At 37.7% G+C, this 23288-nt stretch overlaps 1 protein-coding gene across 1 annotated transcript; it reads right to left on the reverse strand.

Annotated features, from left to right (window-relative positions):
- Window positions 1-3187: 3187 nt before the first annotated feature.
- Window positions 3188-23012, reverse strand: CDC16 (cell division cycle 16). The gene is made up of 18 exons (XM_021545572.3): window positions 22867-23012; window positions 20471-20525; window positions 19490-19587; window positions 18974-19012; window positions 18073-18213; window positions 16544-16703; window positions 15819-15913; window positions 15061-15194; window positions 13940-14019; window positions 12316-12365; window positions 11582-11655; window positions 9634-9759; window positions 8752-8904; window positions 8071-8134; window positions 7562-7623; window positions 5401-5536; window positions 4749-4839; window positions 3188-3646 (listed from the first exon to the last, which is right to left on the reverse strand). Exons 1-18 carry the CDS (start codon window positions 22912-22914, stop codon window positions 3381-3383), a joined length of 1872 nt encoding a protein of 623 aa, XP_021401247.1. The 5' UTR covers window positions 22915-23012; the 3' UTR covers window positions 3188-3380.
- Window positions 23013-23288: the final 276 nt, after the last annotated feature.

Here is a 23288-nt window from a genome sequence, read left to right on the forward strand (position 1 = left end):
CTCAGCGGCTCGTAGGGCGGGAAGGGCACAGACACCGCGGGGCGCGTTATTCAGTCTTTGGATGCTAGGTCTAAGGGGTAGCCAAATCCTGGGGAGAAAGCAGCGGGAAAAACGAAATACAAGGCCATTAATCGTTATGCGTGAGGCCAGGAGTCTTATGGCTGCAGGGAGGGTCTGTGATAATTAAGAAGCAGTGCCTACCCTTCGGCAGTGCACGCCAGCCTCAGTCCCTACGCGCAGCAGGCGAGACTTCCAAAGGTGCCTCCGGGCCCTTCTGCCTGCCTTCCTCGGGAGCTGTGCTGATAGCACACGGGAGAGCGGGTGCAAACCGAGACAGGGGACATTCAAGCTAGATGTTAGCAAGAAACTTACTGTCAGGATGGTGAGGCACTGGAAGAGGTTGCCCAGGGAGATTGTAGGTGCCCATCCCTGGCAGTGGTCAAAGGCAAGTTGGACAGGGCCTTCAGTAACCTGGCAGGGAGGTGTCCCTGCCTTAAAGGATCTTTAAGGTCCTTTCCAACCCACACCATTCTATGATTCCATGATTATTCTAAGTACAGCAAGCTCCTAAGGAAGGACATGTCACACATTTAAAGACAGGCTTGTCTGGAGCTATGAGAATTAGACAGTGCAAAAATGCCTGCAATTTAATCACAATACACAGGGTCATTGCAAATCTTCAGATCCTGCTGCATTGATAGTCCTCAAACAGCTGTCCACAGCATGAAGGAAATACATTATCTGATGTGGATAATAAAAGTAGATAGCATTGGCTGCAAAAACTGAAATCATAGAATATTCAGAGTTGGAAGGCACCCACAAGGAACATTGAGTCAACTCTTAAGTGAATGGCCCATATGGGGTTTAAACTTGCAACACTGGCATTATTAGCACCAGGCTCCAATCAATTGAACTAACACATTATCTGTTTTCAAATCTTTTAGGCAGAAGTATCTATGAAGAAACTTTTGGAGCCATTTGCAGCACAATTATCTTGTGGGTTTTCGTATCTGTTCTGAAAACCTTTAAGGAAGCATCCAGATCTCCCCTCTCTGGGACAAAACTAATCCTTGGAAGAGAAAGATGAAATTATGAGACAGAGTCAAAATGTCCCTTTTGGGGATATATTTATCAGCCACTCAACCTGACAGTCCTGGACCCTTGTACTCAGCAGCCAAAGCTAAGCAAGGCAATGGTAATGGCTTGCAGCATGAACCAAGAATCTGAGGTCAAGTCAGGCTGAAACCAATAACCAAAGTCCTCACGAGGACAAGGACAGTACTCAATTTAACTAGAGCCAGGGTGAATGCCATAATAACCCAGAAAGGCACAAAGCATTCTCTAGTAAGAGCAGGACAGGTGATGGGAAGTGCAGAAGACCAGGACAAGCAGGTGCTCCCAGTACAAAGGCAGGGATTTAGACAGAACAAGAGCAGGTCAAAACATTGAACAGAAGATAAATGAGGGGAGAAAAACTTCCCCTAAAGTCCTGTCTGAGACAAACATCATGAACCAGCTTACAAGCTCTAACCCAACTGTAGCTGCCTAAGAGGCTTGGAGCCAAGCCGTCTCAAGAATTCCTCTGACATACAAGAGTCCTTCACAATCTAGGACACCTTGCATACATTTCTTTCTGGGCAATTTTTAATACCAATAAACGAAGGTTAGCAATAGCCAGCCAAACAACCTCCAACAGATACGTGCTAAGGCACAGTGTCATGATAGGCTGCTGTTATAGCAATGCCCATTCTCACTATTCCATCTGTTTCCTCCCACTCCAACCACTCTGCCCCACTGACAACAAGTAACACAGCAGGGACTTGCTCTCCTTGAACCTGAGAATTGATCAGATCTAGAAAATATTTTAAAATGCTGTTCCAGTTCCCTGATTTCATTCACAATGTAACCGTACAAGGATTTGTATTACCGCAGCTGAGGATTAGATTCCTACAGGCAGGAATAATGTAAACCAATGTTGCCATCACAGCCAACACAGCATCAGATCATAACTGAGGAGTGCAGGAAGAAAGATGAACTTCTATCAATATTTAAAACCATTTTGCCAATGAAAAAGATTAGTAACAGAGCAAAACAATGCAAAATTTATATCCATGTCTGACAGTAGTCAAAAGGCCTGATTTTCTAGAATACTATTTTGCCACCTTCTATTTAGAAGCTGTCATGATGTCTTACTTGAAAACTAGATTGACATATGCAGAATTAAAAATAATTATATAGAGAAAAAGGAGTTTGGGCCCTTGATAATCTTTGAGAATCTATTTGCAATATCCTTCTGTGTGCAGCAACAAGCCATTGTTGTCATAATACCCATGAGATAGTCTTGGTTACAATCACTCAGGATACATGAGCACAGATGTAAAAATAAATTTCAAAAGATCCTTTAAAGGAAGAGACCTGCTAATAGAGCAGCTGTTGAGACATACAATAGTGATTCTTCCAGAGTGGTCAGGAAAAATCCCCAGTTTATGTCAAAGAAGTCACCTGCACCATACCCAAATCACCAGGTTCCAAATGAAAATAAAGCCCTTTGTATGAACTCCTTTGCCAGTCAAACTGAAGAAGAGAGACCTGGCTCTGCCCAGGAGATGCATATGCCTCCTAAATTATTAATTTTTCCTACACTGTGCTTGGATACTTTTTCATTTAAGACTCGTGGCTCATACTATGTTTTTCAGGAGAGCGTGTAACTTTTGGTGAATTGTTTTAGAACTAGGAAGTAAAACATTTTTGTTCACCTCATTGTCTCATGTTTAAGAATATACAGGATTGGTATTGAATTCTGCACTCAATGCAAAGTCCAATCTATATTTTCTAACATATGGAAGGGAAATTTGGGCATCTTCTGTTCCCTTTGTGGAACCACAGCACAATTGTCACTGAGACAGAACCAGATTTCTCTACACTGCTGTGCTGGTCCTCATAGGAAAGTAATGGGATCACCTGGACCAAACAGATTTCCACAGATAGAGTGTGTGCAATTGCTGATAAAATACAGATTCCTCCCCAAACTTTTCCTCCCTTGATACCCTTGAATTCCAAAGTGCAGTTGTGTCTAAAACTTGATTTCATCTTCAGTAATGCACAGGCATGTGCAAAATAGCCAATACTCTGGATTCAAACTATGTATATGGCCTGCATCAATGCAATGAGGTCTTCTTGATTCAGATGGGGATTCACAAGAGTGCTATCAGGAAAGGAATATTTATAAAGTAGGAACTATAAAACTCCCGGTGTTAAGTACATAGTAGTTTGAATTCATATAAAAAATAGCAAATCCATGAAAGTACACCACCATAACAAAAATGCTAAAACAAACATACTACACTTAGACAAAATCAGCTCTCTACCAGTATTTATGGTCACGTACTATGGTCTGACATTGATGTTTCTAACATCATATCACTTTCATTCATTTCAATCTCAAATGTTTCTTCCAATGGGCGACTGGTATCTGTACTTTTCCTTTGATTTGATGTCTCTAATGTTACTATGCCACTTTCATCCAGAGTTTGTCTTTCTATGTCGAATTCTCTGAAATCCCAGGGAGGTGAAATGATGTTCTTTAATGTCTTCACTGTGTGTACATCGAAGTCATAACATCTTAATTTGTCTTTGATCTCTGTTCCTAGGAAAACAGACAAATCAGTAGTTTATTTCAAATGAACACTCCCAAAAATGTAATCTCAAAGAAACTATCATTCAGAAACTACTATAATTCTCTGCTTTCAGACCATCAAGGAGCTGCTGCTGCTTAATGACTGAAGCTGAATGAGTTGTTCGGAAAAAATCCAGCAGCCTCCTTTCTCAAAAAAGCACTATACTAGAAGCACAACTCAGATTCAAAAGTGTGTTTTGAGAAGAAATTGCCAATTCCCTTCACAATTCTCCAAGCGGCTTTTTTCTTGTTTAAGTTACACACAGCTTGGTTTACATTAATGCATATCACGTGCCTTCATGGTTCTTCCAGATGTGTTAAGTGACTACATATGGAGCAAGACAATATTGAGAAGAAACATCTGTTTCAATTGTGTGAAAAATCTGTAGGAAAAGCACTAGAACACACAGATGGCTTTTACTTTTAAAGCTTCAGCCTTCTTAACATGCTTGACAAGACATCAACTGTGTTCACTACAGATAAATCACTAAGTTCAGTGAAGCAAGAATCTATAAAAAAATATATAATTTTTTTGCAGGGAAAATCTTTCATAGAAAATTTAAACCTATGGCAATATAATGTATTACTGTTATGAAGAACTTTTTTTACCATATATAAAGCTGTATTTTTAGAGTCAGAAGAACCTACCCTGTCTCCACAAAGACAAGTTTTGACAAGGTGAAAATACCTTGCTGTACAACAACATTAGCATTAGTGCTCTGATTTCCTAACTCCATACCTCTGTTTAATTTTCCCCCATTTGCTTTTCGATCTAAGATGCCACAAATCAATATTTTACATAAAAGAAACCATCAACACCTTTAATGACAAAGTGTTTCCTTTTTTTATGCTGGTGAGAGTACTGTCATGATGCTTACAAAAACCAGTGGTCATCTGCAATTGCTGCTAAGTTTTGACTCACTTAGCCATTAAAAAGAAACAGCCAAAAAACCCAAACAAAATCATCCTCTACTTGGTTAGGTAATTAGGTAGTGGTAGGCAGTCCTTTTTGACATAACACTCCTCTCAAAGGACTCAATGACTTCAAGACACACATAAGTTAGAGACTTACCAATATAGGCTTCAGAATCACCAATGTACATTTCTATGCAGTGTCCAAGCATTGTGACCGAAAATGTGTCGTCCCGCCGGAGACCAAGGGCCTATGGAAAAAAAAACCAGTAAAAAGTATTTAGCATCAAATAAAGACATTTACATCGTAAGTCTGCAATGGTTCAGTTTGTTGGTTTGTTGTTTCACAATGCTATCTGAGCATAGTCTTCACTGTAAAAGCAAAACATTGCACAACAAAAATAACACCATCATATGAACTGGCTGAAGTAGTAACCAAGGAAAGCACAAAAACAAAAGCAGAAAAGAACATATATACAGACAGGAAATCATTCACATATGAGCTACAACATATGCTGCTGTTTACTTACTGCAAAATTTCTAGGTTGGAAGTACTCAAAATTATTTAAGGTGCATGAGAAGCTTACATACATGAAATGGAAATTGCAACTCAAAGTTTATCAGAGGCCATTTTTTTACCTAACCAATAATATATAGAAGATTTAAGAAAAAAAAACAAATTAAGATTATAAAATAAACACTCATTTGGAGGCTGGAAAAATATGCTGGTTCTCTGCTTCAAACCCAAACCAGAGTGAAACAGTAAATAACAGAATCTGTGACCAGCCCTTCAGCTGAAGGCAGTTACATACCGTGTGGAAATAGTCAATGGCGCTTTCAAAATTGCCCATGAGGCTGTGTATGTAGCCAATGGCAGAGTAGGTAGAAGCATTTTGAGGGATTAATACCAGAGCCTGGCGATGGTATTCCAGTGCTTCTTCATACTTCCTGTGAGGGTTAAGTACAGGAGATCTATTAGTAAGCTTCATGGTGAAAGGTGCTTTTACAGGACCCTGTGGGTATTTTCCTTAGCAAAGTAGAACACAGTTGTGCCAGAACTTAAAAATTATTGCTTCAAACTCTGAACATAATAATAGAATGGATGTTGACAATTTTCTTCCTCAGTGTACTTGTGAAATCATTGTTCTCTTTACGTAGCAAAACAGTTGCCTACAGCAAAGTCCCATTTGGAGATCTAGATGTTTGATACAGTAAACTGCTTTAGATGTTTAATGTTGCTCATTGTAGCACTGGCTTTCTTTCTGTAACTTTCACTTGCCTTCCCGAGGGAGAGAAGGAGCAGTATGAGACTAAATCACACATGATTCAAATGGAGAAAAGCTCTCTGGGCAGAAAGCTCACAACCCTGAAGTGCTGCATACAATGATACCTTCATCATTTTGCGACACGCTCTATCAGAAAAGGCAGTTTACACATATCCATGATATCTATAAAATACCAATCTGTCTTTGAAAATTGTCTATTAACTACACTGATAATTGTATTTGTTTTTTTATAAAACATGGATTAAAAGTACACTACAGCATTACTCTTGAGAAATTGTCATATTTGACATCCTAGTTCTACGCTGTTAAAATAAAGACAGATATCATCTGTTTACAAGAAATTTTAACATCTAAAGTGATAAAGAAATTATGCAATGAGCAACACACAAAGTTGTTAGAGGCCATCAAGTAACAATTGAGGCAGGAAAATTACGCAACTGTTTGCTTGCTGCACAAACCTTTCACATGATTTCAATTTCATTTTCACTCATAGTATTTATTCATCCAATTGACTACCACTGTTTTTGAATATGTTGCTTTCAAATTTCAACCACATACTAGTGAGTAGACATATATCCAATAAGTTTTTCATAATAGCCATATTATGTATTACAGACATTACTAAATTAGTTACTACAGAGTTTTTTAAGATGTCAAAGCATATGCACAGCTGCCTAAATTCTCAACTTGATTTTCTTGGAAGATGGTTTACAAGGATGCAGAAATATTTCAGCTGTGATTTTTGAACCTGAGAAAACATTAGAAGTTGTACAAAGCATGATGTAAGCATTTAGAAACTCACTATAGAATTTTTAAAAAGACAAAAGTAATTATAAACAAAACAAGTATTTGAAAAACCCTGCAATTATACTCATGGACAGATTTCAGAAGCAGTGCCTTTTGTTTTATCTTGGCACAAGGAGTAACTGTTATATGTCCTTATTTCATAATGAAAATAAAGACTAATTGGCAATTAAAGCACAAAGCAATTACTGCCAAAGCAGAAGTACAGCTTTCATCTACCATAATCACATTCTCATTAGCAGCTTTAAAACAAAAAGTACAGCGTACACCAATTGAGCAATTAAAACCACTGAAAATATTTTTTAAAATTGCATTGATTGAAAAAAAGAAAGGACTGGGTAAAGTCAGATTAAGGTAATTAACAAGAAAATGTCTCTATGTTAAAAGTGTTAATACTTGTATATGTATGCTTTGCACTTTTTCTAGTCATTGAATAGAAACATGAAATGAAATATTAAATAGTTTTGTTCTAAAACACAAAGTAAGACTCCCTTGCTGTGTTATAATGCCACTGAATATTTCACTTCAGTAAAAAAACAAAAAGTGCTAATCCAATTAATTGGCATAAACCCACCTTTATGTTAACTAAATCAGTGGACATATTTCAGTATGTGAGGACTGGGACAGTAGAGAGTTAAAATTCACAAACATACAAGCATTTAAAAGCCTACAACTAATTCCCCAATAAGAATCAATAGTTAAAGAAAGGCTTTTACAAAATGTACTTTAACTTTTGTGTAATAGATGGGATATTAGGGGTGATTAATGTAGTTATGTTCACAAGCTGATTTAGAGAATCTTGTTCTTAAGATAGAATACAGGAGAGAGAAAATACATATGTGCAGCATTATAGAGAAATGGAGCTCCAGTACTCTCTGCTTACTTGAGTTTTCTGCAGACGTGTCCTAAGTTGTTCAATAAAGGCTCCCACTTATCAACTGTTACCTGCAAAATAATGCAACAATTCAAATAACTGCAGCTTCCTAGACTGTAACTAAATTTTGTCTACTTAAAAAAACCCAAAACATATAAATGAATAGGGAATTTTGTTTATTAACAAGAAAAATACCACAAGCATTTTAAACTATTAAGAAAACACGCAAGCTGAAAACATTTCTTCAACAACTAATTTTTCTAATTCCCCAAAGCTAATAATATCTCTTTAAAGGGTCAGTGTTTTTAAAACTTGATGCAAGTCAAACAAAACTTGTTTTCTACTTAACCAAAAAACTTAAGTCTCAGCCTAGGAACACTGAAGGCACAGTTTTAAAATAAAATTTATACTATATTACCTTTATCTTAAAATAAGCACAACATGTTTTGTCACAAGCTATTACAGAATTTGCTGGAGTTTTACAAATTTATGATCTTACATGTTATTAGAATAAATACCTCATTTCCAATAGCTTTGATTTTTTCCAATGCATCAAGGAACCACTTTTCTGCAGTTTTCCAGCTAAGGATTGAAGGGGTGGGGGGAAAGAAAAGTAAATTAGTGAAGAGTTTTCATTAGCAGTATGAGAAAACTGTATTATTCAAGAAAGACTTCTATAACGTTATTTCATCATATGAGTGAAATTAGATAAAAAACCCAGTAATTTACATTTGGCTATATTTTGCATTGTGGTCCTAAGCCCTAAAAAGACAAAACAAAAATCAGAATCAAACTAAAAATATTGACAAAACACTTCTTAAGTAGGTTAGGGGTTTTTCCCCCAGAATATATTTGGAATTCCCTGAGCTGAAAAAAGTTTTGCTGTACAAAATTTTATAGTATGTGTGCAGATAGATGCCTTTTCAGGCAATCAATAAGGCATTCAACTACACAATGACAGGCACATGGAAGATAGCATCAATCTCTGGACGTTCCTTGAGCATTAAATTCTTGTTCAATCTTACACAAGGAAGAACAATGTAGAAAGCAAGGGTTTAAGGTGAACACCATCTAAACTATGACCAAAAGACACTATAGTTCAATATAAATACTTTAGATACTTTATATATATACTGGCACATTATAATTCAGAATAATACATGTTTAAGATAGTATTTGATCATATTGTGCAAGCTTACTCTCCATTTTGAAATGCTACCACTCCAACTTCATGCATAACAAAAGGATCTTCAGGGGCAATGCTTAAAGCTTGGCTGAAGAACCGTTCAGCCAACTTGGAGTTGTTGGTCAAACCATATTCCAGTCCAATATAGAGCATAGGCAAATGACACCTAAAAACCATAAAACAAAATTCATGTTTGTTTCTGTGCGGTTGTCAAGAATGGAGTCACAAACTATAAAGATGTGCCAACTGTTGGCATATGTTTATGCACATCCAAGTAAAAGCTGATTTAAATGGACTACTAACCTAATGGGAAGTTTAAAAGACTTTACATGTCCATTTAACAAGAGACTGAATTCCAATAGCTAATTGTAACCTGCTCTGCAATCAAATGTATTTTCTCAGCACTTAAGTTTAGTTTTGATGTTTTTTTCTCCTAACTTCATTCATACATTTAATTTACAAATAGAATATGGGGGAAGTAATGGATAAAAGAAATACATTTGCCAGTAACCACAATCAAATACAATAGTTTTATATGCTATATGACACAATTAGTTCACGACTCAGCATAGAAGAGCTGTTCAAGCAGTTGATGAGCTGGTATGACAATCATGATTCACAAGTTTCAGAAGATGTTTAGGTGGAACTTTGATTACCAATATATAAAACTTGACTTTAGAACTTGTAAAGTCAGAACATTTGCAAATAATGCAGTTAAATGTAGATGGTTAAATTATTGGGCGTTTTTTCCTCCCTTGTTCACTACCAGATAATTGTTGCAAATGCATTGCTACTGTTCAAAGGCATTGACAGTAGCAAATGCATTGCTACTGTCAATATTCTACACTACTTATGGATTCATTTGAATCTTCCCAAATATGATGTTTATACAGACCCTTTCATGAGCTGTGCAGCTGTGAAGTACGCAGCCATTGCTTGGTCATGCTCACTCTCCACTGCGAATGAATGCCCATATGCTATCCATGCAGGGCCATAGGTTCGCTCCAGTGTGGTAGCTTTGCTAAAACAAGAGCAAACACATCTGAAATTAAATTTCATCTGCTTCAGATGACTACTCAGATAGCAATGCTATGCCATATGGTTAAGTATCTATTAAGATAATTGTAACGACCAGTGGTAAACAAGGTTCATTATAAAAGTTCAAACTATTTCACGCTTAGAAGCATCACACACATTCTTGTGAACTGATTTTATGATTGATTTTATTATTGCTCACAGACAGGAGGAATTATTTGATATTACTGAACATAAACAATTATAAAGTAAGTGAATTGAATAAAATACAGGAAACATTAGAAGTGACTCAAAACTCATTGCAAATTCCTAGCTATACATTTTGAAATAAATACATTACATCAAATTCAAGTTTAAGAAGCTGGAGATGAACACACCAAATGAACACCTAAGTTGAAATTTTGCCATCTAATTGCACTGGCTTTGAAGAAAATGAGCATTTGTTACATCACAGGCCATGCATCACAGAAGTATACAAAAAGTCACTCAAGTCTTGAGCTGGAAACTGCAACCTGAGCATCAAGACATCAACCTGGAGACTTTACAGAAAGGTGGACTTGGCAGGAACATTAGAAAGCTGTGTAGATTATTTTCTGAATTTGAAGGCAAGGGCATTCATAACTAAACAGCTCATAACAAGTGTGCCCAGCTTTTTCTTAAAAGCTTCTTACATGGAGATAATACATGTTCCATAAGAATTCGATCATATTGCTTAACTATCCTTAAAAGCTTATTTTTTTACAAACATATAATCTAAATTTTGTCTGTCACAGTTAAACTCATTATTTCTCATCACAGATCCTAGAGAATGGCTTGTTCCATGTCTTCTGAGACAAAACTTTACATATTCAAACATTTGTATCTTGCCACCCCTGACAGCAATGAAAGATATGTGGATATTTGACTGTGTATTCAAGTTTCTTTTCTGGAAACCGCTGTGTAGCCCACAGTTGTCCCTAGCCTTGTTAGCTTTACACTATCATTCTTCTCCAAGGTATTTAAGCATCTTGTTACTATCTCACTTTTAGCAGACCTCTTTTCCCTTTTGCCACAACTACTCTGAATCTTGATGTTGTTGTTTCTTGGTTTGTTTGTTTTTGTCTTCAACACATCTACAGATACTTTCCTACTGTCTAGAGATGTTTGTACATTTAAAGATGTTTTTTATTTCAGCAACAATATCAGCCAGGCATTTGAAAAGTCTAAATGACTAACCCATCTTTACATATATTGTCTGTAAAAATCTAAGGAAAAATTAGTCTTACAGATTGATTTATGCCTTCTCAGTTTGAGCTTACAGCACCAGAACAAATGCCCTACTTCGCAGCAAGGTCCTGCTCCCCAGTGCTGATATTCACTACACATACAAAAGACCTACAGGAAATAGCACTGACCAAACCTAAAAAGTCCAGAAAGAACTGGACAGCCAAATGTCAGAATTTTCCATATAATTCTTCCCTTTCAGATATGAAACCTGACCTGAGAGAATGCCTGAGTTTCCCTCAATTGAGAACTGAGGCCTGATCACCTACAGCTGTAGTTAGCTCAGCAGCATGAGCGACTGCAGGGACTACACCAGTCCAGAACAGGAAGGTGACTGAGAGACACCACATAAGTCTTCTTCATTTTTAAAGTATCTCTGTGGATGAGGTCTAAACTGCTATACCAAAAAAAGGGTGGCAATGAAAGTAAATAGTAACCAGCTCTTTAAGGCTTCTCTTTATGAGCTTACAAACAATCATGAACAATTAAATGCTTACTTAGCAAGTGAACAACAGATTCACTGAGCAAAACAGAAAAAAAATTACCTGAGATATCTTCTAGCATGTTCATTTTTGTGGCCAACCATGAGATAATAGCATCCTACTGCAAACCATGACACCTACATATTAAAATCAAAATAGAATTTTATAGATACATCACACTCATTGTAGTGAAGCATCAAAAGAGAGGAAGACATAATAATTAGAGAAGCTAGGAACATTTTCACTGAAATGACAATCAGCTCTTCAAATTAGTTGGTATTACAGACAAGCTGGAACTGCTGGCATGTACCTTTCTAACAGGGCTTACTCAGTCTCATGAAGAGAGCTAAGTAGAAAGCTTACTGCTGTCCTCAGTTATTTAATGGCAGGGAATACAAGACAGAGCCAGATTCTTTTCAGGGGTGCAGTAATAGAACGGGAAGCAATGGGTACAAGTCGTAACACAGGAATTTAAGATCAAGTCAAAGAAAAACAATTTTACTGTGAAGCTGGATCAAACACTGAAAAAGGTTGCTCAGAGACATGTAGACATTTATTAGTGCAGCACTTGTTTTAAATTATTAATCAAAGTAAATAACTTGTACTGAATACCTTTTACTTAATCTTATAAAAAGAACCTTGGCATAAGGAAATTACAATGCAGAGAAAATAAAAGGAGTACAAGCTTCATCCAGAAGCAGATTTTGAATTCTGTATCTCAAACTAATACATTAAAACTTAATGTCTTTTCACCTAAAAAAGAAACTATCTGACAACAAAAACTGAGAACAACTTACAGGATTATTTGGGTACAAGTCCACCAGTTTGTGAGAAAGATAGAAAAGTTCTACATAGTGGGAAGAAACAAGAGAAGAAAATTAAAACATGCCAGAACATTTAGATGTTTCAAGTTTTTTAGTTTTCCATACAAAATATACAGAACATCTAACATTAATCCACAAGTGAACAACATGGTTTTTTTTAGAGGTAATGCTTCAAACTGCCTCAAAATAGATTCAATTTTGCAATTAGATAAAGAAAACCCACACAAAATAACCTATAAGTCTTCGTAAGACACAAATAAGCAGCTCTACTTCCCACCCTTTAAGAATTCTGCAACAACTTAGGTCATTACCATATATTAAAATAAATGCCAGTAGCATTACACTTGAATGTACCTTGTCAAGGTTAAACACTATTCAACTTCCTACATCTAAAAGGTATAACATACTGGCTAGATCCATTTCAAAGCAGAGTCCAGTGCATTAATATGCTGAAAATAGGACAAAAGCAAATAAATTATTATATTGTTTGAAATAATTTCAAGCAATTACTTTTTTAGTAAAAATAGTAATTCTAGTTACTGGAATAACTTACTACAGATTTTCTAATCATAGCAGCAGTAATCAGCTACCAGATAATAATTCTATTGCCTATGCAATTTCAAAGAAAATAACATTATGGCACATAAAGTTTCTATATTTCCACAGCATAGTGCTCTTAAACTAATGAGATTGTCCTGGAGCACTTTGTATCTTAGCTCAGAAAAAAAAAAAAGACAACTGGCTTACAGAATATTAACTTCTGTATATAATGCTTCTCAAGGTAGATTTAGAAGAAAAATCAGAGTACTGGCGCCATTTTCAGATGTACTTAACTGTAAAATAACTGCAAAATAACATTCACTAATCTTCAGGAAGTACCAGTACACCTAATGTCCTATTTGTGTACATATAATGCACCATCCCGAGAGACTGCACAGCATGTGAGCTCCTTATTTTATTTTCCAATTGATTTTAAAGATATTCAAGCTACTCACTTGTTTTATATGCATTCTGGAATGAGAAAAAGCCACCCCAGATGCACGTAAGCTATTATTGTAATTCCTATCAAAGTTTTGCATGATTATTAATTTGTTTGAACTAGAGACCTTCACAACAGCAAAGTCAAGGAGAGTCTAGAACCTTTTCTATCACAGAATAATCATGTCCACCTAAGCATACACGATTGCTGAAGATTACTTTCTATTTTAATTTATTTATTTTACTGTTGAGCAGAAAAAGTCCAGCCAGATACTGTACAAATATCACCCAGAAACAGAAATCACAATGACAGGGATGAGGCAGTGTAGCTCACGGTCCTCGTGGCTACACAGTCCAGTGGTTAAAAGATAGCTACATTCCATGACCATGAACTCTTTGCACATCTACTTCCCCCTAACCTGCAATCCAGCTGTCAGCTCTGATATTCCCTTCTTTACCAGTTACTACTGTTTTCTTGAAATGGCAGGTTTCAAAAGGAGGAAAAATAGATGTAATTTTTCCTATGGTATATAAGGGGGTTTCTAGGGGTCTTTAATTCTTTGTTAAAATTGGACTTTACAGACTTCTGTTGAGTTGTATTAGATGCTGTGCTCCTTACCATTTGCTTTGTTAAGCTCCACAAGTGTCCCTATATGTACAGGTAAACAATTTGCATGGAAGGGATCCTTTTCCATCACTCTAAAAAAAAATTAAAAAAAAAACATAATACACATTTCAAAGACTTTAATGTGTTAAAAGCAAACTGCTTGTATAGCATGGAATGTTCCAATTAGTTACTACTTTAGGCATTAGAAAACTATTTGTGATTAAAGGACAACTATTAACAGCATAATAAAGGCTCTCTTCAGACCAGAAATACAACAGTTAATTCAGCTTAACAGAAGAGGGTAACAGAAAATTATTTTTTAAAATTTTATTCTGATTTTCTAATTGAAGCTGAATATTCAATTAGAAAATCAGAATAAAATGCTCTTTTGTTTTGCAGGTCACTTCAAATTTAACCAGCAGACAGCAAGCAACAACATTTCTGTTAATCTTTTCCATACATTTGACAGCAACTTTCAAGTAATAGTCCTCAACTTCCTGAGGTTAACACCAGGCAGTATGCCTGTCACATTTAGCTCAGTTGTAAAAGTTTGTTTCCTGTGGCATTCAGAAACACATCCATGAGTGTAGACCTACCGCAGCTAGGAAGCAAACCATGGCAGCGTTCTGACCCCTCTGACCCCAGCAGCAGCACACACCCATAACAACTGATACACACTACTCGGCCATCAAAATTAGCTTTTAAAGTAGTATCTTTTGATCACTGTCAGTAACATTGTAACTGCTATTGGCCAGAGAAATCAAACTTCCTAACTAGCCAACTCATTCACACCAGTTAATTCTGAAGGCCAAACAAGAAGTAGGTAGAGAGCACACAAAATTGAAGGTACCAGAATAAGGAAGAGGATGGATATGGGGAAGTTCAGCACAGTGGTGATTAAGCAGAGTTTTACCTTGGATACTTCTGATATGTATTATAAAAATACCGTCTTGCCAGACACAAACTACACATTTTAAATACCTGAGACATAGATAACACATGACATGTGTATTGCAATACATATCAAATTGTTATGCATGTTTACCCACTGAACAATATTTTTGTTAGTCCAGGTAAAATTATTACACTCCACCATATGAGAAAAAAACCTGAAAGTTGCTTTGCACACTTACACTGAAGTCAGCTTATAACACATTTTGAAGTCACAGTTGTAATAATGCCTTTCTGCTAAGGATACTACTACATCCAGGTTTTCCTGAAGACCATCTACTGATTCAGGAATCAGTGTTTCACTGGGTTTATTATACTGAAATATAAAAGAAACAACATTTGAAACAAAAACTAAACTAAAATAATGGTATAAGATGGTATAAGTATTAGTATTTTTAGTCCTAAAGAAGTCTTAAGTTCTTAATTTTTTTTTTTTTTAAACTGAAAGTCCATAAAACCTGTATTTGGTAAAATGTTTCTTTAAAATGTACTTAAAAGCTCTTTTAGAACACAAAAGATGCTTGCCATAGTCAATATGTTTAGTGTAGGCTGGAGAAATTAAAATTGAGCAATATATATTTTTAGTGCTCCCTTATCACCTTATCTTTGTATAAGAATAGTCTGGAATTATGTTCTTATAGCCTAATATTTTCAGGTAACAGACTTTTTGTCTACATTATTAACACTCCTTTTCCCCATCTAGAAGTTTCTCAATAAATAAGTTTTCAAAAACATAAATCAGAATTTCAAGTTGTTACCACACCAGAAAACAATTAACAGAAAGCTGTTACGCTATTGCATAAAGTGGGATGTACTGCATCAAAAATTTAAAAAATAAAGAAGTCTATATTTATTTCCACGTTCAGAATAAATGGGACCCATGAAAATTTACACACAAAGTCAAGACTTTCAATTAATTCTCCAGATTTTTGGGACTTACCTTTTTCAATTTATTCTCAAATAAAAAGTGGAGCAATTCCTGTTCTTCTTCCGTACATTGTCTATTAAGAGGTAGAGATTCAAGGAGTTCTTTTTCTATATGAGTTAAAAAACAGTGAAATGGTCATATTACAGAAGAAACTGCATGATCCAACATTTCAAGAACTTAGAGATACAAAGGATTTTATGATGGTCATCCCAACTGCAAAGAGTATAACAGCACAGATACACTGAAACTAATAATATTACTAATTTTGGAAATTAAGGATTGATTAGTCATTTCTTCTACACTTTCAAAATGTAATAAATGAAATAACACACCATTATTTTTATTTACTCCATACGTCAAATGTTATCACTTAGAATGCTCTATTAACTAATGCCTAAGCAAACCCCAGGAGGGTTTCTTTGGTTCAAAGCCTGTGAAATTGAGAACACAGGACAAAACTTTGTTTGGGCTGGGCAGAACAGAAGAGCTTCAGGAGCTAACAAGCAGGACAGCTGGGTTACTGTGTTTCTTTCAACTCTTAGCACTGCAGGACTGAAAAATAAAAGTTCAAGTGCAAATTTGCTCAAATCATAATTTTCACTCGCTTGATATATTTTCTATTCTTAACATTTTGGAATCTGTTACTTGTTGTACTGGCTTAATTTTTATCTAGGAAAACACATATTTGAAAAAGCAGGTAAATTTTACTTGTGTTTGAGAAATACTTCTCTCCAGACCTTCTTGTGCTGTCAGCATATGGTGTGACGTTAACAGATCAAATGCTTCAAAGCAGTAAACATCAAGCTTCAAGGCCTCTTTGTAGCTGTAAGTTGCCAGGGTTCTATTGTCCAAAGCATCATAGATCTTCCCTCGTAAAAGGCATATAGAGCTCTTGATCTGGTGAAAAAGCAAGACTGGAGGTCAAAGACTGAATTACTGTTTGCAATTTAGTTTTCAGCACAAATCAAATTTGCTCACTGGAAAATAGAAAGTATTTCATGTATGATAGTAAAAACAATTCTTTATTTAAAGACAGCACTAGAAAACCAGGTTCTATCTCAAAGAAAAATCCAAAGAATTCTCTGTCAGGTTACCTACTGCCAAAAAAATAGATGCTCAAAATAAAGGAGGACAGAGTTTATCTCTGTCATCCAGCTCTCTGATACTGAGTTATAACCTAATTATACTAAATTCCCTTCATGTCCAACATAGAGAAATTGTCCCTTCCAAAGGCAATATGCTTCTTTGCTGACCATTTAACCCCATATTTCATGCAAGACAAGAATGAACACAGTAGAGATGAAAAAGGCCAAAGCAATGGACTCAGTTGTTCTGAACAGAAAAATATATCCTTGTTTTTTAAGTGAAAACATAAGATATTCCACAAAAGAAAACAGTGAAAACCCAAAATTACCAGTTGTGCCTCAATGTTTATTAATTAACATGCTCTTTCCAAATTCCCTTGACTGGTATTCAGTTCAATTGGAAAGCCACAAATGTGTCAGCAAAAGAGAAAGTGAACACATTACCCAACTCTATCATCACTAAACAGTTCTTTAATCCCATTATACCGGCATTCAAAATCAGTTCACATCAGCAATGTAACCCACTTTGCTACTTCAGTGTTACAGGGAAAATGCTGTCTGTCAATCACCTACACTATTTGCAATTTCAGCAAATAAATTTTAATTTGTACCTCTGAAATGAACAATTCTTCACAGACTCTTCAGCCTACACATCATACCAATCTCTTTAAACTGTATGTCTACACAGAATTTTTTCACTAAGCTTCAAAAATTTCACATTGACCTCACATAATTTTCACAAATGTTATCAAAGAATATACCACTGAGAACACCACTTGAGTGATTATGAAGTATTTAATTAAAAAAAAACAAACAAACTTGCTTTGTTATCTCAGAACCTGCAGCCCAACTGAAAGCAATGTTAGGATACATTACCAAGAAAGAGCTAAAAGACTGTAAAAACCAATACTAGATCATGAAGTTCCTGAAAAGCATCTGCAAATAATTTATAAGAAGTTGTTGAAAAGCACTGGTTATTTTTTGCATACTAAGTTATTTTCATACAGGCAAGCTAACACACAATGTGTGACTGAAAGAAGAACGATTCAGCATTTCCGAAAATTACGTTATCTGAAAAAGAAAGCTTTAATGTACTTTCAGATTCACAGAGCTGTGAAATCACTTTCTGACTTCACAGGTTTTTTTCCTACAAAATATTTTTTTAAAATAATGCGACTTACTGAAGACTGTGACATCTCCCAGTCTGTAGTGGAATCTTTCAATCCACTTTCATCCTTCAAGTACTTTTCAAAAAGTCGTTTGTTGATTGGCTCCTCCATATCAAGAATATCCAAGGCCTGTTGATGCTCTTTTGCAGCATACTAACCAAACATGTGCATGCAAAAAACAAGGTTATGAAAAATGTGTTCATAAAGCACCAATAAGCACAGCACCATGTATTAAAGGCATAGATTATAAGAGGCTTTTCATGCACGCATTTTCTTATTTGGCCATTTGTCATTTTATAATTGCAGTTAGCTCTTTTACTGCTTATCTATAATATGCAAAAATGACAGAATTATAAAAATATGCAAAATTTATAAAATAAAGCATGTGCAGAAAAATATATTATTCAGAATTATGCAATCAGAGAAACAGGTATGACTCTAAAAATAGTTAACACAGGTTTTAATAAAATACCATAATCTTATTCTACAAGCAGCACATTATTCTATTTCAAATTTCTGTATTTAATCTACCAATTGTTTCAGTTGTGTCTCTGAAAGCACTGTATTTTACCTTTTATGTATGACATCTTACAGAATGTGGTCAGATTACAGCCAACCAAATAAAAGTGTAAACATGAAGATATGAGACAAAAATAGTTCACATTCTTTGCCCACAAAATATTAGAGGAGTATTTCCTGGGAAAAATGGTCAGTTGGATTTCTTCCGATTAGTGCCACAATGGATACTCCAGTGACCCAACTGAAAATTAAAGAATGACATTAACTGTCAGAAAATTTAAACCTGTTGTTCCAATGAACATATATATCTACACTGCCTATCAAGTACCAAATCTTCCCAAGATGTGTCTTTTATTTAGCTTGTTTCCAGTAAAGGATTAAAATGTGTACTCACATGACATCTAGCTGCAAGGTAGCGACATGCCTCATACAACTGAAAGAAAAGTTTCATACACATCAATTATACAGAGAACATTTTTGCTTACTCTGCCCGAGTCCCTTTTGCTCTCTCCTTTTTCAGTACTTTGGCTTCTTCACCCCTTTCACACCAAAAGTCCTTCCTGACCAAGCCTGTAACACTTTCTCTACTACTAAATTCTCAAAGGACACTTACTTGACTTTTGTCTTTACCACTCATTATCAGAATGGAAGGAAAATTGAAACTACATCTGAAGTGACAATCCACCTTCCCATACCTGCTGCAGTTACATCCTCAGACCCATTCTCTTTTCTGTGACCTGTCTGGGAACAATGCTTTAAACCTGACCAATTGAACACAAGGCCTTATAAACTAAATAATGCAGCTTTTAAAATTACTTTTCTTACTGTGATGGTGAAGAAATCACTGTGGCTAGCAGCAGAACCTTAAAAGAGGGGTAACAATAGCCTGTCTTTGACTGAAATGACTTACCTTATCCAGTTTCCGTGATCGAAGGGCATGTGCTGCCCTGTGATACTGAGCTGTTAGGTAAAGACATTGAGCCAACCAGTAGATATCCTGTGGTTCCTCTAAAGTAAAAGAACAAATTGTAAACCATTGCTTTACAATATACCTTCAAACATTTTAATACAGAATGTTCACTTTTGCTTCACTAAAGAAGTATCTTTCCCCTACTCTAGCATCTGACTGAGTTACAAAATTTTATTTATAAGTATGTATAAAGTACTTACACTATCTATCAGCGAGAGATTAAAATGAAAAGATAATCTGATTTTAACTTTAAAGACCTCACTGGACAGTGAATACAAAGAATGTCATAATAGAGGTGTGCCATGAGAAAGAGACAATGATACAGATTAAAAAAGCAGCAGTTGCAGGCTACCCTGCTCTTGGACATAGGGCAGAAAAAAACAAGACATAAATGTCTCTCAATAAAATGATCAGTGGGAACCTAACAACAGTGAAAGCACTAGACTTCCCCAGCTTGGAGTTGCTATTTCAGAAGCACAGTTTAGTACCCTCTACCTCACTGGCAATCACAGCCTTTGTGGGCTCAAGTCCCTGGAATCACTTTAAGAAGTGTAAGTGCTGGTGGCTGTGGGCAGCATCAGCTCCCTCTCAGTGTAAGCAGACTCTGTACTTGTCACCCAGGGCAACCCTGAGTCCGGTGGGAAACCACCATGGTCTCTTGCTAATCTTGGTTTTTTTTTTTGGTTTCTTAAGGAAGGCAAACCGTAAGGTTTGTTCAAACATGAATTTTAACACAAAGTTCAAAAGGCAAGGAAGATGAGCTCTGCTCTATTTAGGAGAATGGCATTCCAAAGATCACAAAAATGCACTTAAATCAAACTCAAAACGTTAGCATTTGGCCATACAGCACTAAAACCCCACCAAAACACAATACTATCAGAAAGAAGTTAATAAAATACAATGTAAAAAGCAACCACTTACCATGAGAGAGTGAAGCTACTTTGTCAGCCCAAAACAGGGCACTTTGATATTGCTGCTGTAAAAGCATGATAGAAATAATTAGTATTCCTTTGGGGTTGGCTTTTCTGAATATTTTTGAAATACACTGTTCTGTCCCTCAAAGTGCCAATCTCCCTGTTCCTCCCCTCTTACTCTTCAATGGTTCTATCAATCAAAGGTGCTGCCCACCTCCCCTGTCTGTCCCATTTGGTTCTCAAAAATTCCCTGCCTATTGCCCCTTCCCTAGTATCTCATTGGATTGGCAATCCGTCCCCTGGATTGCCCTCATTGGACTGCCACAGTTGTGTTATCTTCCCCTAATGTCTCCCCACTGGATGTGAGCTGCTTCCACCCCTCATACCCTCCCCTCTTTATAATGTGCTGCCACCCTTACACCTGTCCCTACTTGTCCCTGCCAGCCCCTGTGAGCACTGCCACCCTAGAGGTCTTGGAAGAGATCTGGGGCAGCCACTCCTGTTGTGCCTTCTGGCCATAGGGAGCGTGCTAGCCAGGAGACCTCCACACTGTGGGCGCTACCGGGCAGCGACACCTGCCCCTGGCAGGGGGTTGGAACCAGATCAACCCAAACAACTCTGAGGTTCTCTAAAGACTAAGAAAGCCTTGATGGCTTCTCTCCTCTCCTGCCCCATTGAAGTTGTGGAGTTTGTTCAGACCCTCAGAGACTGGTTTATGCTTTTGGAGTACGGGTCTGGCAGCCTGTTCTGAGATGTACACACTGATGGTATCCCAGTCCTCATAAAGCACTACAATCCATGGCCTCACCGGTCTCTTCTATCATGTGTTCCTGTATTTCCTACTTGATGGGGATTAATTAATAATTAAGAATTGTTTGGTTTCAATCTGGAGTCCCAAGGAGGGAAAAAAATCCACAAAAACCCACAAACCAACCCCACACAAATTTAATAACTGTCTACAAGAAAAGAGATTTAAATTATTACCTCAACACCACAAAAGAAAGGTATAATCCAGGCCTACAAGGCACTGCATGATTTCTGTTGAGAACTTTTACAGTACTATAGGATGACACATTATTACACAAAAAAGCAACTTCGCATTCCTGCTGCTGCTCCTTCCTCAAAAGTGCACAGCTGTCTACACAGCTGTGTGGCAAAACAGCTCGGTGAAACAGTTTAACAAATGAGAACAGCAAACCAAACCAATCAAATTAGCTTGGATCCCTAACAGCCTTTCAGTCAGACTTGCTGGCCACACAGAGAAATGCCTTTGCTAATTTAAGGGCTGTGCTTTTCTTAGTACTGATGCCTGCACCAAGTCTGAACTGGAAGAAGAGCAGAACAGTTTGATGCTACATTTAGCCTAATTTATTTATGCTTTTTTTCCTCTTGTGTCTTTTTTTTTTCTTTTTTGCCCTGCAGCAACATAATTGCTGAATCCATCAACAAATGAAAACAACCCTGCCCTCCTATGAGCTGTCTGCAGCACTGCAGGAGTGTGATGGGCAGCTTAATCACCAGGTAGAGAACCACAGAATGGTCTGGCTCAGAAGAGACCTTAAAAATTGTTTTGTTCTAACCTGCCAGGGGCAGATACACCTTCCACTAGACCAGGCTGCTCAAAGCCTCATCCAACCAGGCCTCGGACACTTCCAAGGATGGGGCATCCACAGCTTCTCTAGGCATCCTGTTTCAAGTTCCACCCTCACAGAAAGGAATTTCTTCCTAATATCTAAATCTAAATCTAATTCGTCTTAGTTTGAATCCATTCCCCCTTGTAAAGATCATAGAATCATTAAGGTTGGAAAAGTCATTCAAGATAATCAAGTCCGACCTTGCCAGAACCCACCATACTCACTAAAACGTATCACCAAGAGCCATGTCCACTTCCAAGAAGGGTGATTCCACCACTGCCTGAGAAGTCGGTTCCAATACCTAATCACCATTTTAGCGAAGAGATTTTTTTTTTTTTCTGATATCCAACCTGAACCTGCCCTTGTGCGACAGAGGCTCTTTCCCCCTGCCTTAGGTAGGTACGGCCCAGCTTGCACAACCCGAGAGGGCGGGATCCTTCGCTGCACGGCGGCCCCACGGCGGCTCCCCTCCTCCTTCTCCACACGAGGGAGAAACCAGGAAAACCCAGCGGGAGGACCCGGCTGCTGCTAGAGACCCACAGGCGGCGCTTCCGGCCCGCCGCTCCCTCCGTGCCCGCCGCTCCTTCCCTTCCAGGGAGAACGCGGCACAATTATAAAATTACTCCTTCTCCGCCGTGCAGAGGCCGGCACCGCTCCCCGCCCCACCCCGGCCTGCCTCTCTGCGGGAGCCACGCCGAGCGAGGTTTTTCCTCGAGGAAAACCCGTGGGCCTCCCGCCCCTTCCCCAGCAGCCCCCGCCGGGCGCTCACCTGGTCGATGTAGTGTCGCACTCGCTTCCTGAGCCGCTCCAGGTTCATCCTCCTTCCCTCCCTGCCTCCCTCCCTGCGTGCCGGAGCCGCCGAGGGACCGCGGCCGCCCGCCGGTGCAGCGCCCAAACCCGCCCCCCGCCTTCGCTCCCGCCCTCCCGGAAACAGCGCCCCGAGCGCGGCGTTCCGGGAGCGCTGAGGCCGCCGGAGGCGTCCCCCCGGCCTCCACACGCCCCTAAATAAACATGTCCTGCGACTTTTCTCTACGGTCCGTACTGGAGAGAGAGAGACATTTATGGTGAGGGGCTTCTTCACAGTTTCGAAGTGCAAGATTGTTCGTGGAATGCGGCCCGAGGGAATGGCCTGAAGCTGAGTCAGCAGAGGTTTAGGTTGGGTATCAGGATATCTTCATGCAGGGGATGATG

The sequence above is a fragment of the Lonchura striata genome, chromosome 2 (genome assembly GCF_046129695.1).
Source record: "Lonchura striata isolate bLonStr1 chromosome 2, bLonStr1.mat, whole genome shotgun sequence".
NCBI lineage: Eukaryota > Metazoa > Chordata > Aves > Passeriformes > Estrildidae > Lonchura > Lonchura striata.

Coding starts and splice junctions, on each gene's coding strand:
- CDC16 (XM_021545572.3), bottom strand. CDS start 22,914: ATGAACCTGGAGCGGCTCAGGAAGCGAGTGCGACACTACATCGACCAG. Junction 20,526..22,866: donor TGCGACACTACATCGACCAG/GTGAGCGCCCGG, acceptor ATGCTTTTACAG/CAGCAATATCAAAGTGCCCT. Junction 14,020..15,060: donor TGTTATAAGCTGACTTCAGT/GTAAGTGTGCAA, acceptor ATTTTTTTTTAG/AGTGATGGAAAAGGATCCCT.